The 19,498-nt window shown below is 43.9% G+C and overlaps 1 protein-coding gene across 1 annotated transcript in view; it reads right to left on the bottom strand.

Annotated features, from left to right (window-relative positions):
• The window catches only part of LOC124593773 (metaxin-2-like), a 137,273-nt gene that overhangs the window by 42,927 nt on the left and 74,848 nt on the right, over positions 1–19,498 (bottom strand). The window contains exon 3 of the mRNA XM_047132121.1: positions 5,271–5,591. Coding sequence (XP_046988077.1) covers positions 5,271–5,591 — 321 coding nt within the window. The remainder of the gene's footprint in view (positions 1–5,270; positions 5,592–19,498) is intronic.

Genomic DNA, 19,498 nt, shown 5'->3' on the forward strand with positions numbered 1-19,498 from the left:
ACGCGAAGCGCCAGTGTTCGATTCCCGGTACTGCCAGGGAGCTTTCCTTGCCGGAAGGTTTGGATTGGGTTTCACTCAGCCTCGTGATGTCAGGTCAGGAGTCACTTGACCGAGTAGTAGCGGCTCTAGGTAACGAAAACCGTCAGTGGCATGGAAGGCGATATCCTGACACCACGTCCATACATACTTCATCAAATGACGCTATTGGAAGAGGACGACACGGCGGTCCGTCGAGGCCGATGGACCTGCCAGGGCTTGTGGACGGAGTATAAATTTTCAAGCAATTCCTGTAAAGGTCTAGGGGTGTAGATTCCGCAGTAAGAGTTTATCATCCTAATTTATCCCCCAAATTACTAATTACCCAATGTGTAGGTTTATAAGCGCAAGAATGCTTCATGTACTACTTAGTCCAAACATTAAATTCTATTTCGCATTTCATTTTGTACAACATCAATCTAAAATAGCTATATCAACAGTTAACCAGACACGCTACAATTCAGTATATCCCTTCTCGTTCTTTCATTGATCGTCCTTACGTGGTATTTAATTGCTATGATTAGTCCATCTGTCAAGTTTTGACGTCAGTTTCGAGAATCTGCCTTTGGAAGCTATAATTAAAAATAATGACCTTAGCTGCCAGTGGGCGTTCATTGAAATCAATGGGGATAGTTGAAAATTTGTGACAGACTGTGATTCGAACCCAGTTCTCCTGCTTACTAGGTAAATGCGCTGATGCTACGGCACCTAGACACAGAGCTCATCGCCGCTGCACGGCCTTCCCTATCTCACGTTCCACCAGATACAAACTCTCAACTTGTACCACACATTACTTAAATACACTGACATAGATCAGTCCCAAGTGGTAGCTAATGTCAGTGATTGCTTAATAGCTTGATTCATAGCGGCTGCAGGATCAAAATAACGTCTGCTCTTGTGGACATGTCAGAAAAAACAGACACCACGTGTGTAATTAACGCGAGCACAACCACTGATCACTTCAGTGAGGATGCACACCGCGCTCAATCTTCTGTGGGAAGCGGCAGTTGCTGCGATTATAGAGGATAACAAAAAAATGGTTCAAATGGCTCTGAGCACTATGGGATTTAACTTCGCAGGTCATCAGTCCCCTAGAACTTAGAACTACTTAAACCTAACTAACCTACGGACATCACACACATCCATGCCCGAGGCAGGATTCGAACCTGCGACTGTAGCAGTCGCGCGGTTCCAGACTGTAGCACCTAGAACCGGTCGGCCATCACGGCCGGCTGTTGAGGATAATAGGCAGGAGCAACTATATCAGTAGTGTGCCTAAGTTGAGAATTTTGATCCGACGGGGCCGGCCGGAGTGGCCGAGCGGTTCTAGGCGCTACAGTCTGGAACAGTGCGACCGCTACGGTCGCAGGTTCGAATCCTGCCTCGGGCATGGATGTGTGTGATGTTCTTAGGTTAGTTAGGTTTAAGTAGTTCTAAGTTCTAGGGGACTGATGACCGCAGAAGTTAAGTCCCATAGTGCTCAGAGCCATTTGAACCATTTTTGATCCGATGGGAGGCATACTAGGGTAGTTCATGCCGTGGAGATGATCACTGTGTCTGGATGGCGCAGTGGTAAACACGTCTGTCTAGTTGTCTAGTAAGCAGGAAACCCAGGTTCGAACGCAAATGTACCACTAATTTTCTACTTTTCCCATTCATTTACATTAATGTCCACTGGCAGTTACAGTCGTTAATTCCTTTCTTTGATTCGGAGTGCTTGGAGCAACAAAACAGGGCCTGTTTCATCGGTCATTTGACACCACGTCAATATATTGAACAGAATACTTACAAACAATTTTTGTCAGTCCCATTTGCGCATGCGATTTCGCATTTCGACAAGATGAGTCGCTACTTGAAAAACGGCATCGTAATTGTGTAGTTCTCAAGTCTCCGTGCTCACCAGATATGTGTATTCTTTTAGTACTTGAAGTAATGGTTATGAGCACTTACGCCCATTTTAATAGAGCCTAATCCATTATGTAGTGTAAAGATGATTGCCATGAGCTCCAATACCGACCGGTGTTGTACAATTCGCGTTTCAAATATCTAGGCTTGGTACTAGTGACCAACTACGTTACATTTTACGTAGAATCATATACCGGCAACTGACCGTTTCCATGCACCACTTCAAAAGAAATCTGATTTCATTTTCAATCTAAAGTGTCGATGTTTCTTACATAGTTTCCATACATGGTGCACTACCTGCGTTAAATATTCATATGTCACGCATGTCTTTTGTTTACATTTTGCAGATTCCGTCATGCGTGCTAGACCATCTTTAGACAAGTGGTTACATGGAGATGGACCACTAGCCTGGGCGCCCAATTCCTCGGATTAGATAGTTCGCTACTTGTCTCGCAGACCAACGGGAAGATCGTTATAAGAGGCAGTCAGATGCAAGCGAGACGGCTTGAAAAGAAGTAAACTGCATTTTAGTTGATAGTAATCACCGTAACTATTAATACATTTGTCCCACTTTGAGACCAGACGGACAGTGGCTTAATGCGAAGATGTCCTCGGTTTCCTACGGAAAAATGATTGCATCCAACCGAGGACCTCTTCATTCCAGGCAAATGGATGACCACGAATTCCTTTCTTCAGGGCTCTCTAAATATGTCCATCACATGGTGTGTGGTCGGGACTCTATAGAGGATGTTAAGCGTTTCCTTGCGAAACTAATGTAACGTAGGCGAAACGACATCGCTAACATGTGAGCGGACCCCTTCATGTCTCATAGTGGGATAAATGTAATACTTAAATGTATTCTGAAGGAACAGAGACTGTTGATTATATGAAATACTTCAATATGAATTCGCGAGTTCCTTGACATCGGCTGTTACTTATAGGTGTGTTACCCACACCGGGGAGTAGACGAGGACAGCGACCCGTGGTTGTCGGTTTCGACCTGCAGAGTCTGCTGCGGCTGTGTTTAGTGGAGCTCTTGTTTATTGCGGAGTGTCGTCCGTGCTGCAGAGAACAGTTAGCTGAACTTTGAGTACCGTGTCTCTCTCGAGGAGAGAAACCTTGAAAATTAATTTTAAATGGAACACCGAAAGGCCTACCCCTCTCGCTATTAGGTCTTGGCTCACGGTGAGAGTCTATAATTTACCTTTCCAAGTGCCTCTCGTCGGCCGGTGTGGCCGAGCGGTTATTGGCGCTTCAGTCTGGAACCGCGTGACCGCTACGGTCGCAGGTTCGAATCCTACCTCGGGCATGGGTGTGTGTGATGTCCTTAGGTTAGTTAGGTATACGTAGTTCCAGTTCTAGGGGACTGATGACCTCAAATGTTGAGTCGCATAGTGCTCAGAGCTATTTCAACCAACCAAGTGCCCCTCCATAAAGTCAGGGAAACGCTTTGTTTATGTGGGACAATTTACAGTAACAGAGAAGAAGTATGGTCAGAAAATTTTTGGCATGACAACCTCAGCGACGACAGAATAGCTAAAATAAAATTACAAGAGCACATACCCATCTTTGTGACTGTATGCGGTCAAATGGAGTATGTTCTGTCAGCTACTTACATGTACCAAAGATCATTTGAACGATTCGTTTATCGAAATGAGGTGGAACGAGTCAGTTTACATGGTGTGTATAAACGATAGTGTTAACGTTAACGAACACACTATTAAAACGAATGAAAATCAGGCTCGCCCATCCTCCGAATGTAATTCCATTGAATACCTGAGAGAAAATAGTAACCCTGATTAAAGCAAGACTGAGTGAGGCAACAGTACACTATGTGATCAAAAGTATCCGGACACCCCGAAAAACATACGTTATTAATATTATGTGCATTGTGCTGCCACATACTGCCAGGTACTCCATATCAGCGATCTCAGTTGTCATTAGACATCGTCAGAGAGCAGAACGGGGCGCTCCGCGGAACACATGGACTTCGAACGTGATCAGCTGATTTGGTGTATCTTGTGTTATACGTCTGTACTCGAGATTTCCACACTCCTGGACATCCCTAGGTCCACTGTTTCCGATGTGATAGTGAAGTGGAAACGTGAAGGGACACGTACAACACAAAAGCGTAGAGGCCGACCTCGTCTGTTGACTGACAGAGACCGCCGACAGTTGGCGAGGGTCATAATGTGTAATAGGCAAGCATCTATCCAGACCATCACACAGGAATTCCAAACTGCATCAGCATCCACTGTAAGTACTATGACAGTTAGGCGGGAGGTGATTTCATAGTCGAGAGGCTGCTCTTAAGCCACACATCACGCCGGTAAATGCTAAACGAAGCCTGGCTTGGTGTACGGAGTATAAACATTCGGCGATTGAACAGTGGAAAAACGTTGTGTGCAGTGATGATTCACGGTACTCAATGTGGCGGTCCGATGGCAGGGTGTAGGTATGGCGAATGCGCAGGGAACGTCATCTGCCAGCGTGTGTAGTGCCAACATTAAAATTCGGAGGTGGTGGTGTTATGGTATGGTCTTGTTTTTCATGGAGAGGGCTTGCACCCCTTGTTGTTTTGCGTGGTACTATTACAGCACAGGCCTACATTGATGTTTTAAGGACTTTCTTACTTTCCACTGTTGAAGAGCAATTCGTGGATGGCGATTGCATCTTTCAACACGATTGAGCACCTGTTCAAAATGCACGGTCTATGGAGGAGTGGTTACAGTATAATAATATGCCCTTTATGGACTGGCCTCCACGGAGTCCCGACCTAAATCCTATGGAACATTTTCGAACGCCGAATACGGTGAACATGAACCAGGACGATTATTTCAACATTCTCGGTGAACAACAGTTGCCCACTCATTTACAAATCTACGCTGAGTATGCTTGGGCGTTCCAGTCTTCCAAAATGCCGGCCATGATCATAAGAATGCTCGCATACAAGCATTGTTTGACAAACACTCAGGCATCCAACCACAGCTCGACTGCCAGGCTAAATAACAGATCTTAATCCCACATAAAGTACCTTGAACTATTTTTAGCAGTGGGTTAAATTTAACAGGCAACATCCACACAATCTGATAGCTCTATAGGAATGGTAAACAGAAAATGGCTTCAGCTGGGTGTGGCATAGCTGAACAGAGTTGCGAACTATTTCGCCAAAAACTTACGCCATTATCGAATCTACAGGCCATGATATCCCCTCAGATTGACTGGCTCTTTGTCTGGTGAGCTTACTATGTGCAGAGGTTTACGAGATTTGAACAGACGGGAGTTGATCGAGTCGCTTCCTTGAAATACAGTTTCGCCCACGACCCTACCTGTTTGTACACCGTGTCGAGCGAGAGTTCGAGGTCCGAGGCCGTGGTGCTGCTAGGTTCCCTGGCGGTCAGCCACGAGAGTGCCTCATTCCGCTTTCTGCGGCCGATGATGGTGCTCAGCGGCCACGGGTAGCGACCCACCACCTGCGGCTCCGTCAGCGTATCCCGCGTTTTGGGATGCAACCAGCACACGCGCAGCTCCGCCGCCGACAGCGTGCACTGAACCAAGGACCAAAGCCGTTCCTGTCGATGCATGTCTTCCTCTGTCAGGTCGCCGGACAGCGAGACGCCCTTACGAGACAAGTGGTGCAAGATGGGGTCCTGCAACCACAACATGCTAGTGTGACTATTGAAGCTTCTGTTTCTGCGTCGCCAAAGTCGTAACATGAACCGTAGAGTGAAAATCATAGCGGGCCAAGTGCCAAAAGAATTTTTTTGAGTTTTACGCGAGGAAGCAAGCTAAGCGCCGTTGTCAACAACTTGAAAAGCGAGTTAAGCGGCACAGTCATTTCTAGCAATGCATATAAGGTCCGAAAGATAGCATGAAATGTATGTACTGGCCTACTGGCGAAGCTAAAGCGGGCGAAGTACCATAAAGCTTTGTGAATGTTTGCAGCGTGTGACAGATTTTGTCCAGATTGAAAAACGTAAGAGGATGGACGAATGTCCGATTTCAAGTACCAAAGGACCTTGTAAAACACCGAACAGTACATTTGTGTTAACTGTGCTCCAGCGTGAGGGCATTTTTATTTAAAAAAAAACAGCAGATGCACATAGAAAGAGAACGAAGATAAACATTTTAAAAAGGAACTGGATTGTAGTGAAAGACATTGCACCTAGCTTCGTCAACTTGAGAACAATGTTTAACGAACATGAAGACTGAATCACCTGCAACATTTTCAAGAAAGAACTTACCACTGTCATAATAAAGAACTTAGTTTTCCGTCACAGCACTGTAGAAACAACTTATCAGCAGAAAAGAAAGAGGATTTATAACAGATAATGCCATATGTGAAAGTGGCTATCAGTAGATTTGTCGAACATTTTATCAATTAAAACTGCTTTGTCGTATATAAACTTAAAACAAGGGTTAAAAGTAATTTAATCAGAGGACAGTGTATCTGTAAAATGATTGTTATTAACAAAAGTGATAAATGATTGAGATCTCTTTCATTGGTACTTACCTCGTTTTTACAGATACTTGTATGGTCTTTGGCATGTTCTGCGTTTTTCAGAATAAGATATTTATTTCCGTCGATAAAGGGAAGGGAGCATCAAAGATTTTGCAATAGGTGTGTGACTCATACTATAGAGAACATACAAAAATTTTCTTGAGTCATTTTCATTAAAATATTTTTGTTCGAACAGAAAAACTGAATAACTCGGAATTAGTCTTTTGCGCTTAGCCCATTATCGATTTCCACTCTACAACTGAGCTTCAAACAATCTGTGTCATCTGATACAGGATTACACGTGTGAAAAAATCAGTACACGATATTGATGAAATAATATGTGTGTGGGTGGATATCCCTCCAAGAGAAAGTTGCCAAATGTTGTACCGGACGAACGGTGAGTTCCTTAGTTTGCTCCAGGAGGGGACCAAGTGGGTACTGTAAGACTCAGAGTATAAGTGCATTTTATTACAACATAGGTAAGACGAATTACTGTCGTACAATCCCCTTCCATGAGAATGTCACTAGCATTTACAACTGTTTCTAAACATTAAGGTATCACTCGATACAGACAACATACAAGTCTATCACTCAGAGTACATTTAACAATAACTTTGAGGCGGAGTTCTGACTGATACACTGATCACGTAGCTGGCCAACTAAAGGTCAATACTGTCATCTCAGCGGATGACCGAGGACTGTCGCTCAGCTGTACCGTGATCGGCCGTAAGCAGACAAGCGGCTGCGGCAGCGTACCGAAACATTTCTGGGCGAGGCTACAACAGGGTCGCTCATTCATCAATGTGACTTGGCAGCGAGTATCTTCGCTTGTGGTTGTATTGCGAGGTAGTAACCTTGTTTTGACACCTCGCTCTTCTGACGACACACAAACCACCCGCAAGGCGACATCATAGAAATAAAACACCAACTGCAATAGGTCGCTCAGGCGAATGTCTACAAGAGATAAATTAGGTAAAGGGGAAATAGTCCTCCCGTTCGCTTTCTTCCTCCCTCTGACTACTCACTGTGTGTATTATTCGCAGTCCGAAAATTACTACCTTACTACTAGGCATCATTGTCAGCTCCATATGTTTCGCTGTTCGCCGTTTATTTTCTCCGTTTATTTTTTATTGACTCGACAGAGCAACTGTAGATAAATACGAAGGTCTAGTGAAACCAGTACACATGCATCACATCTTCACTACAAGTAAGACACGTTTTTTAAAAAAATACCATTAGCGGTATTTGAACTTAATAAAACGAAAAGTTTGTAGTGACGAATAAAGGCATTTTAGTAGTGGTACAAAGTAGAGAAACTAAAACGTATTTCGTACACGATTTAATGACAGCGCATAAACACAAATGAAGAACCTGGCCGACGATATTTCACATGTATCTGGTGAAACTATTCGAATCAATAAATTTAACACACTCGTAAAGTCAGTCACAGTTGAAGACTTGACATAATTGCATTCACAGAAATGTTAATGGAACTGCAAGTGCCGTTATTCTCTTGAGCACATTAGAATGCACACACGGTTGGCTGTACCATTCCTGTGCACACATTCTTCTCAGTGGCGGATTGATAATTACATGACATGGCATCATGCGACAGTATAGAAAACATAATGGACGGAATTCTAACCAGACAACTATCTAGTAGTGCGGGTATGTGGATATGTGAGTAGGGTTTATGTAGAAAAAATGGTTCAAATGGCTCTGAGCACTATGGGACTTAACTTCTGAGGTCATCAGTCCCCTAGAACTTAGAACTACTTCAACCTAACTAACCTAAGCACATCACACACATCCATGCCCGAGGCAGGATTCGAACCTGCGACCGTAGCGGCAGCGCAGATCCACCCTGAAGTGCCTAGAACCGCTCAGCCACTCCGACCGGCGTTTATGTACAATGGACGAAGTTTGAGAGAGTACAAGTTACTCTGTCACCAATTTTTCGCACACAGAAAATTGTTAATGGTTTTATTACAACCTTACGCACTTTGAGCGAGATTCTAGCAACTTTACGGCCTAAGCAGGTGTTGATGGAGCATGGTAGGGCGTTAAAGGTATGAGGTATTTTTATGGTTATTGGTTCATAGAAATGGTATATTGGAAGTTGAAAACAAATGTCAGCGAGCCCATCCCTCCGTAAATCCTGCCGGATAGACCCACAGCCGTACAGGGCAGACAGAGTAGCCCTTAGTCAAGACAGGTCTCCAGCAGGACAATGTCGCTATACCTGCATTGGTGCCAGCCGAAGGCTGAGCTGGAGTGACAGACTGAAGGTACGAGTCTACACAGTGGAGTCGTAAGCCTGGCATTGTGTGCAGAGCCACGCGTAATAAAAATTCACGAGTTTTCTCATTCGCCGATACTGCAAATAGGCCTGTGACTCACTTCCATCAGCCGCCTCGATTGTATAAGAAACTCCGACATCCGAGAAACGTTTAGACATAGAATCTTTATTGCACCTTACAGCTAGGACTAACATACTCCAAGGCACAGGCGATTTAGATAAAGATCTTTAAGATGGTATCTATTCGCTTGTTGCCACGGGAAGCAATGCGGATTCAGAGAAAAACATCTTCTCCCTCTGTGAAAACTTAAAAAAGTCATTAATTAGTGGTTTCTCTTTTTCCAGAGATGCAGGTTTCTTAACTTTTGCGCTGGTTCGACATGAGTTTCTGCTGTTGTTTAGGAAGGAAATTTTGCGCCTCTAAAGCCCTGTGATTGGCTCAAGATGGGGTGAAGGTGGTGTCGTTCATGTACTTTGCGGATAAATGGTAATTCTTTTTATCTGGAGAGGTTCGAGGCACTCGGGTTCTGGACTTCAGTCTGGAAGCATCGTCTGGTCGAAGCTCTGGCATGTGTGGTTGGTACTTGGGGCCTGTCCTGAGACTGACTTCACTTACGAGTAGTTAGATTGGAGAGCTGGTGGTGAAGTTCTTACTATACTGACAGTGTAACTTCAAACGTCTCGGACTACTCGTTTCCTGAGGGCACACTTATTCGTTTTTCGTTTACCAGTCTTCACGTTTGGTATCCTTGTGCGCTTGGTCGTATAAGTGAGCCAAATTGGTCCTTGGTACGACCAGCGAACGGGTGTTTAGCGCACTGAAATCTACCGTGATTTCACGGCTCTGGTAGAGAGTAAACTGCGATCCGTCTGCCTGATCGCTAGTCCGTGACATTTTTGCATTTCTTTCATGGCTGCGGTCGATTCACAGGTGGCGCCTCCACGTCTTGCCAACACCGCACACTTCTCGCCAGCTGCTATTTACATCGCCGCACGAAGCAAACAGGGTAACATACTGCTGGTCCGGCCTTGTCAAGGTCTACAGATCTCAATCGCAACTTCCTCTCAGCTGCACCTATATAAACTTCAATAGATTTCATCAATCGACGTCTGCTCAGCGTCAGATCAATTCAGATGGTGTTATCCAATTTTTAAGGCCAAAGTACTTGACTCACTTCTGCCATCCGGGATCATTGTCGATTGTTCTCTTAATCCAACTGTTAGTTGTTTACAGTATTCAACCAATAACTTTAATTTATGTCTGTTTTTTCATTTAAAAAATAAATGTTGTTAGTAAATTTTACTGCATTCTCAATCATTTTCTTCCTACTAATATCACGCATTTTGGAGTTGTCTTGGTATTTGCCCTGTACTGCGCATTCTCAACAGTGATCAGTGCGCCTGTTCTATCGGCTTGTTTCGCAGTCTGGGTGGTCCGAAAAGTTCACTGTACTAATGACTGCCAATATTGCAATTTTCTGAGGGAATACCCAACATCCTATGTTCATTCCTTTTTTTTTACTGTATTCCACCTTCAGGTTATACATTCATTTTCGTCTCCATTCCCTGAAGACTGCCGCGTGGTCTTAGGCGCCTTATCACGGTTCGCGTGGCTCTCGCCCGTCGGAGGTTTGAGTTCTCCCTCGGGCATGTGTGTGTGTGTGTGTGTGTGTGTGTGTGTGTGTGTCTGTGCGTGTTGTATCCTTAGCGTAAGTTAGTTTAAGTTAGATTAAGTAGCGTGCAAGCCTAGGGACCGATGACCTCAGCAGTTTGGTCCCATAGGAACTTACCACAAACTTCATAATTTCCTGACGACCTTGTTCCACTCATATTGACCGAGGATGCCATTTTCGTTAAGGTATGTTGAATCATTTCATTAGATTTCCTGTACTAACGCATCTCCTCCAGAATGTAGAACTGTATTTGTCTATGTGCTGAGAGAAAGGCTTTCCTTAAGTCCCAGAACGTTAACGCGAAATTCTTACTTCTCAGATTTTGGTACACGATTACGAGTTTTAAATTCAAGATGCCTGATGAATATAATCTTCCCTTTATAAAGCTTACTTGGTACACGTTAATTTTCTTTCCCCTGTCCTGAGAGTATCTTATTGATCACTGCTACTCTCGCCGGCCGAAGTGGCCGTGCGGTTAAAGGCGCTGCAGTCTGGAACTTCATGACCGCTACGGTCGCAGGTTCGAATCCTGCCTCGGGCATGGAAGTTTGTGATGTCCTTAGGTTAGTTAGGTTTAACTAGTTCTAAGTTCTAGGGGACTAATGACCTCAGCAGTTGAGTCCCATAGTGCTCAGAGCCATTTGAACCATTTGAACTACTACTCTCGATACGCCTCTGTATTTCCTCGGCTCCGACGAAGCACCATTTCTATATAATACACTAGCAAACCCGCCAATGCTTAACAACTAAAATGTAAATGTCGTGTGACTAGGGCCTCCAGTCGGGTAGACCGTTCGCCGGGTTGAAGTCGATTTGGCGCCACTTCGGCGACTTGTGCGTCGATGCGGATGAAATGATGATGATGATTAGGACAACACCCAGTCCCTGAGAGGAGAAAATCTCCGACTCAGTCGGAAATCGAACCTGGGTCCTTAGGATTGACGTTCTGTCGCGCTGACCACTCAGCTACCGGGGGCGGACTGCTTAACAACTTCAAAATGTGTATGAGAATTGGACATAAGTCCTAAACTCGTTGCCCTAGTTCTCTCTGTTCATCTCTACCTGTCCCCCTATTTGTCCTTCTTCTCCTCCTCCCCATCCCTCTCTTTGTGCATCACGTCCCATCCTCTCTCTGCCTGTTTTCTCCTCTCCCTCTCTCTCTCTCTCTCTCTCTCTCCCTCCCCCTCTCCTCTCTCTCTCTGTCCATCTCCACCTATCCATCTCTTTGTTCATCTCTTCAATCTCCTCCCCCTCCTCATCCCTATCAATATGCATCACGTCCTATCCTACCCTCCCTCTATCCATCTCCTCTGTCTCCCTTTCTCTCTCTCTCTTCTCCTCCTTCCCCTCCTCCTTCATCTCCTCCCACTCCCTGTCCGTCTCTTCTTTCGCCCTTTCTATGTCAACTTCCTCCCCCTCCTCTCTGCCTGTCTCCTGTTCTTCCCCCTGTCTGACCTTAAGCCTTGTTTATAGTTATTGAAAACGAAACTTTGATTGCCAATTAAAGTCATTTAACGTGAACTGGCAATCGGTTGAAATCATTGCCATACAGTGTTTGAGAGAGACCATTTCCCTTGTTGCATGTAAGGGGATAATTGCGTAGTGATTTCCAGTATATACATTCGGCGGTACGGTACTATACGAGAGTTCCATGGTTCCGTGCCGCATCGTGTTATTCCTTGTTTTGTCTCGTTGACACTGAATGTCATACATACCGCATACTTCTGTGTAACTAATTTGTGTGTGGAAATAAATATTTTAACGGTTTAACCACATATAATTGGTGTCGCGCGACGTCATACCGCATAACAGCACTCCCTCGAGGCTTAGTCGTTCCGCGCCGCGTCAAAACTACACTACCGCCATTAAAATTGCTACACCAAGAACAAATGCAGATGATAAACGGGTATTCATTGGATAAATATATTATAATAGAACTGATATATGATTACATTTTCACGCAATTATGGTGCATAGATCCTGAGAAATCAGTACCCAGAACAACCACCTCTGGCCTGGGCATTGAGTCAAACAGAGCTTGGAAGGCGTGTACAGGTACAGCCGCCCATGCAGCTTCATCACGCTACCACAGTTCATCATGAGTAGTGACTGGCGTATTGTGACGACCCAGTTGCTCGGCCACCATTGACCAGACTTTTTCAATTGGTGAGACATCGAGAGACTGTGCTGGCCAGGGCAGCAGTCGAACATTTTCTGAATCCAGAAAGGCCCGTACAGGACCTGCATCATGCGGTCGTGCATTATCCTGTAGAAATGGAGGGTTTCGCAGGGATCGAATGGCGGGTAGAGCCACGGGTCGTAATACATCTGAAATGTAACGTCCACTGTTCAAAGTGCCGTCAATGCGAACAGGAGCTGACCGAGACATGTAACCAATGGCACCCCATACCATGACGCCGGATGATATGCCAGTATGGCGAGGACGAATACACGCTTCCTATGTGCGTTCACCGCGATGTCGCCAGACACGGATGCGACCATCATGCTGCTGTAAACAGAACCTTGATTCATCCGAAAAAATGACGCTCCTGTCTGTGATGCAGCGTCGAGGGTAACGGCAGCCATGGTCTCCGAGCTGATAGTCCATGCTGCTGCAAACGTCGTCGAATTGTTCGTGCAGATGGTTGTGGTCTTGCAAACGTCCCCATCTGTTGACTCAGGGATCGAGACGTGGCTGCACGATCCGTTACAGCCATGCAGATAAAATGCCTGTCGTCTCGACTGCTAATGATACGAGGCCGTTGGGATCCAGCACGGCGTTCCGTATTACCCTCCTGATCCCACCGGTTCCATATTCTGCTAACAGCCATTGGATCTCGACCAACGCGAGCAGCAATGTCGCGATACGATAAACCGCAATCGTGATAGGCTACAATCCGACCTTCATCAAAGTCGGAAACGTGATGGTACGCATTTCTCCTCCTTACACGAGGCACCACAACAACGTTTCACCAGGCATCGCCGGTCAACTGCTGTTTGTGTATGAGAAATCGGTTGGAAACTTTTCTCATGTCAGCATGTTGTAGTTGTCGCCACCGACGCCAACGTTGTGTGGATGCTCTAAAAAGCCAAACATTTGCATATCACAGCATCTTCTTCCTGTCGGTTAAATTTCGCGTCTGTAGCACGTCATCTTCGTGGTGTAGCAATTTTAATGGCCAGTAGTGTATGACTGTTACTCCAGCGCCAGCTGCGGTGGTTTTTTATTCAGAACAAAGAGGGATTCCTCGCCAGTGCGTACCGAGCTAGCCTCAAGTAATGGAACTATCAGCAGCGTTACGATCAAACATCGGCTGTTTGGCAACGATGTGCTGCCATAAAGAATGTGTTGATTGTGCGACTGTCTCAGTCTGAAGCTAAACATCTGGAAGAGCTTTTACGAACAGAGGAATTAGGTGACAGAACTTCGTCGCAGCTGTTTCGTCACCTGTGTACCCTTGCACGCAGCGACGTTTGTTTATTACGGACCGGAACACAGAAGTGTGATATCTGATAGACACCGGAGCGGAAATATCAGTGTATCCCGCGACCAAGTTACCACGTCGCAGGCGCGGCGTTGTTTGCCTGTATGCTGCTAATGACACAAAGATTACGACAGGCGGACACGTCACTTTACTACTCAGTCCTGGACTTCGTCGTACCTTCGCGTGGCGTTTTACTGTGGCTGTTGAGACTTCCACGCGTTCTACGATGTGTTACCCGATCTACGTCGACAGCGATTAAGCGGCGGAACAACGAACGTGACAGCACACGATAAGGGGAACGATACTGCTACTATGACAGTCGCATTGATCTCTGGGGATACGAAAGATACACGACTACTAAAAAATATCCCGAAGATCACGAGGCAATCAATAACGTTAGTACCTGTTAAACACCTGACGGTTCATCATACTTCCACTATCCGAGGCGTACTAACTTTTTCATGCTCGCTACGTTTAGCACCGGATAAACTACACATTATGAAACAAGAGCTTCGTAGTACGTTATCTCAAAGTATTTCCCGCTCTTTAAGTAGCAGCTGGGCAGCCCCTCTTTATGTGGTACCCCCCCCCCCCAAAAAAAAAGAACGATAGACGCCCCTGCGCCAATTATCGGCAATTAAATGCGAGAATGATGACGATAAGAAAATTGAGGATTTGCTACATGACGATCAGTTTAGCTTTAGAAACGGTAAAGCCACGAGAGAGGCAGTTCTGATGTTGCGGCTGATAATAGAAGCAAGGCTAAAGAAAAATCCAGACACGTTCATAGATTTGCGGCCTGGGAAAGCCTTCGACAACGTAAAATGGTGTAAGCTGTTCGAAATTCCAAAAAAAAAAAAAAAAAAAAAAATCTGGGTTAAGCTATAAGAAGAGATGGGTAATACACAATATGTGCAAGAGCTAAGAGGGAACAATGAGGGTGGACGATCAAGACCGAAGTGCTCGAATTAAAAAGGGTTTAAGACAGAGATGTAGTCTTTCTCCCTTGTGTTCAATCTGTACACTGAAGAAGCAGTGATGAAAATAAAAGAATGGTTCAGGAGTGGAATTAAAACTGAAGGTGAAACGATATCACTGATAGATTCGCTGATGACATTGCTATCCTGAGTGGAAGTGAAGAATTGCATGATCTACTGATGGGAATGAACAGTCTAATGAGTACAGAGTATGGATTGAGAGTAAACCGAGGTAAGACGAAAGTAATGAGAAGTAGCAGAAATGAGACAATGAGAAACTTAACCTCAGGACTGATGGTCACGAAGTAGACCAGGTTAAGTAATTCAGCTACCTAGGAAGTAAAATAATCATTGACGGACGGAGCAAGGAGGACATCAAGAGAAGAATAGCAATGGCGGAAAGGGCATTCCTGGCCAAGAAATTCTACTAATATGGAACATAGGCCTTAGTTAGAGGAAGAAATTTCTGAGGACGTACGTCTGGAGTACAGTGTTGTATAGTAGTGAAACACGGACTGTGGGGAAACCGGAACAGAAGAGAATCGAAGCATTTGAGATGTGGTGCTACAGACGTATGTTGAAAATTTGGTGGACTGATAAGGTAAGGATTGAGGAGGTTCTGCGCAGAATCGTAGAAGAAATTAATATGTGGAAGGCACCGATAAGGAGAAGGGACAGAATGATAGGACATCTGTTAAGATATGAGGGAATGACTTCCATGGTACTAGAGGGAGCTGTAGAGGGCAAAAACTGTAGATGAAGACAGAGATTGGAATATATACGCAGAAAATAATTGAGGACGTAGATTGCAAGTGATACTATGAGATGAAGATGTTGGCACAGGAGAGGAATTCGTGGCAGGCCGCATCAGACCAGTCAGAAGACTGATGACCCAAAGAAAAAGCGAGAACCATTCCGGCAGATATCCCGTGCCGCGTATAAAGGATTTATCTGCCGGGATACAAGGCAAAACGATTCTTTCAGTAATAGAATTAGAGCATACTATCAGATTAGAATTGCTGCTGAAGACGTTCCCAAGACAGTTGTCACCACACCGTTTGGTTTATTCTAGTTAACACGTATGCCATTCGGGCTCTTTAATGGAGCACACACGTTTCAGCGATCCGTGGACGCGATAACGCGTGATCTAGAATTTATATATATATATATATATATATATATATATATATATATATATATATATATATATAATACAAATTTGGCCGTTAAAGACCGTGAAAACAGTTATTTCTTGCGCTTCTGGGAAGTCTTCTTTCTCTCAGTCCACACCTCTTTCATTCTTGTTTTGTAAGCCTATTCGGGTTCATCCTCATGATGTGAGCATAAAAGGAGCATCTTCTTTTTCTAATTTTGTCTGTAATTTTGCTGCACTTCGTATACACTTCTTTGTTGCTTTTTAGTCTGTATACAGGCTTGCCTTGATCATCTGTTATTTTCCTGTGTCCAAGAATTGTCCTCACAATTCTTCTTTCACGATTTTCTATCTGTTCTGCGTATGTAAAATTTGCCAGTGTTTCTGATGCATATAGTATCTGCGGTCTAATGACAGTCTGGTAGTGTCTGAGTTTAATGTTTTTGGATATACATTTTTTTGAATACATTTGTCTGCAGTAGTGAGTTGCTGTCTCTAGTTTTTGTATTCTAGCCCTGCAGGCTGCATGACCTTTTGCCACAGGCTGAATTAGTTCACCAAGATATTTAAAATGTTTAGATACCTGTATTTTCCCGTATTTCGTAGTTAATTTCTTTGGTGGATTTTTGATATTTGTAATGATTTCTGTCTTTTCAAATGAAATTTGCAAGCCTGCTTTTTCAGCAGTTTCTTTAAATAATTCTATTTGTTTTATTGTGTCTTTTTGTGTGTAAGCTAAACAGGCGAGATCGTCAGCGAAGGCAAAACAGTTGGTTTCAATGGCTTTGTAGCACTTCCCTCCAATTTGGACTTTCTCAACTCCATGTTTTTGCGTGAGTTTTCTCCATTCTGCTATGACTTTATCCAGAACACAGTTGAAGAGTACCGGGGACAGCGCATCTCCTTGTCTGACGCTGGTTTTGACCTCGAAATGCCGTGAAATTTCTCCTTGGAATTTTACTTTTGATGTTGTATTTGTTAATGTTTCTTTGATTATGGTGATTGTTGTTTCATCTATTTCATATTCTCGAAGTGTTTTGATGAGTGTGTCCCTATCGATTGAGTCATAAGCTTTTTTGAAATCAATGAATGTTATGAAATATTTCTTGCTCCTTGTAGATAAATAGTTCATTGTTGTTTTGAGGTTAAAAATTTGTTCGGCGCAGGATCTTCCTGGTCTGAAGCCAGCTTGATATTCTCCAAGTGTTCCCTCTATAATTGGTGATACACGATTGAGCAGGGCTTTTGACAGAATTTTGTATGGGACTGGGAGAAGCGATATTCCACGATAGTTGTTAACATCCCTTTTGTCACCTTTTTTAAAGAAAGGGTGAATTAGGGCAGTTTTCCAGTGACTTGGGATTTTCTTGGTTTCCCATACTTGTTCAAGTTCTTTGTGTAGTGCTTCTACTGATGTTTCTCCCCCAAGCTTGAGCATTTCTGCTGTAATTGTGTCTTCTCCACATGCTTTCCTGTTTTTGAGATTTTTGATTATGTTTGTGATTTCCTCTCGTGTCGGAGGTGTTGAATGTGTTGGTAATGTTTCTGGTTGCTTAAAACTGAGAGTCTGGATGGGTGTTTGGCAGTTTAGGAGTGTCTCAAAATATTCAGCCAGGATTTCACAGTTTTCAGTATTGTTGGTGGCGAGACTCTTATTATTTCTCATAAGGTTTAGGCAAGGGGACTGGTATCCTCGGAGTTTCTGGTTGAATGTTTTGTACCAAGCTGCCGTGTTGCATTTCTTGAAATTCTCTTCGATTGAGTCCAGTTGTTGTTTTTCATATTGTCTCTTGGTGTTGCGAATAGTTTTCGAGGCATTCTTTCTGGCTTGCTTAAATTCATCAAAGTTGTTTTCAGTTTTATGTGAGTTCCACTTTTTCCAGGCTTTAAGTCTTTCATGCAGAACTTCATTACAGCTGCTGTCCCACCACGGGTGTCTCGGTTTGCTCTTTTTTGGAAAGGTTGTTTCTGTTGCCTCAATCAAGTGTTCTGAAATTCTTGGAGGTTTTGTGAAGGGGAGAATGTCTTTAGTTTTTTCTGAAAATCCTTGAGGTTAGAGTTGGACTTAAGGTTGTAAGTTCTCAGGGTAGTAAGATCAAAATTTATTTTATTTCTGTTTTTATGTTCACCGTTTCTGCTTTTCTGTTTGTTTTGTGGGATCAGTTTAGTTTTTATTTTCGTGAGATAGTGATCGGAGTCGAGGTTTAGAGATTTTCGGACACGTGTGTTCAATATTTCTTTTTCGCATTTGGAGGAGATGGCAACGTGATCTATTTGAAATTCTCCGATACTCTTTATCGGAGATACCCAGGTTTTTTGTTTTCTGGGAAGATGTTTAAAACGTGTTGACATTAGCTTGAGTTTAAACTGCTTACAGAGCATAATTAACCTTTCTCCATTTTTGTTGGTTCGTTTGGGTGCGGGAAAGTTGCCGATAATATCGCGGAATTTCTTTTCTTTTCCAATCTGAGCGTTAAAATCTCCTAGAAGTAATTTTGCATTGTTTTCTGGGATTTCTGATATATGATCCTTAAGGTTTTCCCAGAATTCATCTGTTTCTTCCCTATTTTTAGCATTATTTTTGTCATTTGTGGGAGCGTGAACATTGATTAATGTGTATTTTTTATTTGCACATCGAAAAGTGAGGAAAGATGTTCTCGATGATGTTGACCAAAAATGTTCGACAAAGTTCAGAATTTTTGTGTTTACAGCAAAAGATGTGCCAAGCTGAGGGCATTTCTTCATTACAATTTTTCCAGGTTTTCCTTCAAATATTCTGAATTTGTTTGATTCAAATGTGTTTTCACCGGTGAAGCGAGTTTCTTGTAGCGCCACAATTTGTATGTCTTCCGTGTGTAACTGGTCTGTAAGGTGCTTAAGTTTTCCCACTTTGAGAAGGGAGTTTATACCCATAGCCAGCGAGTTGACCATATCCACATGGATAATGTAGGCCCACTATCAACGCCCGAAGGCTGCAGTTACTGCCTTACTGTGGTGGACGGATGCCCGAGATGGCCAGAAGCATTAACTGCGACAGACATTACAGCGGAGACTATGGCGAAAACGTTTGTCGCAAGATGAATTCCGCGTTTTGACGTACCGTTGAGAATAACGACAGATCATCGACGTAAATTTGAGGCGTACCTATTAAAGGCCCATGCCAAATTGCTACGCGTCAAGCGAATAAAGACCACCGCTTATCATCTCGCAGCGAACCGAGTGGTAGGTCACCTGCACCGACAACTGAAATAAACTCTTCGGTGTGACGCAACAGACAAGTGGACAGAAACTCTATCGATTGTTTTACTTGGACTGCGAATAAACTTCAAGCCTGGCCTCCAAGCCACATTGGCAAAGTCGCTGAACGGCCACTCTATAACATCTGCCCGGAGAGTTCATCCATGATATGCGAGATGAAACCGTTGCAGCGTCAGACTTCGCTACGAAGTTTCGAGCCCACGTACGTCAG

The sequence above is a fragment of the Schistocerca americana genome, chromosome 2, assembly GCF_021461395.2.
Source record: "Schistocerca americana isolate TAMUIC-IGC-003095 chromosome 2, iqSchAmer2.1, whole genome shotgun sequence".
NCBI classification, from domain to species: Eukaryota; Metazoa; Arthropoda; class Insecta; order Orthoptera; family Acrididae; genus Schistocerca; species Schistocerca americana.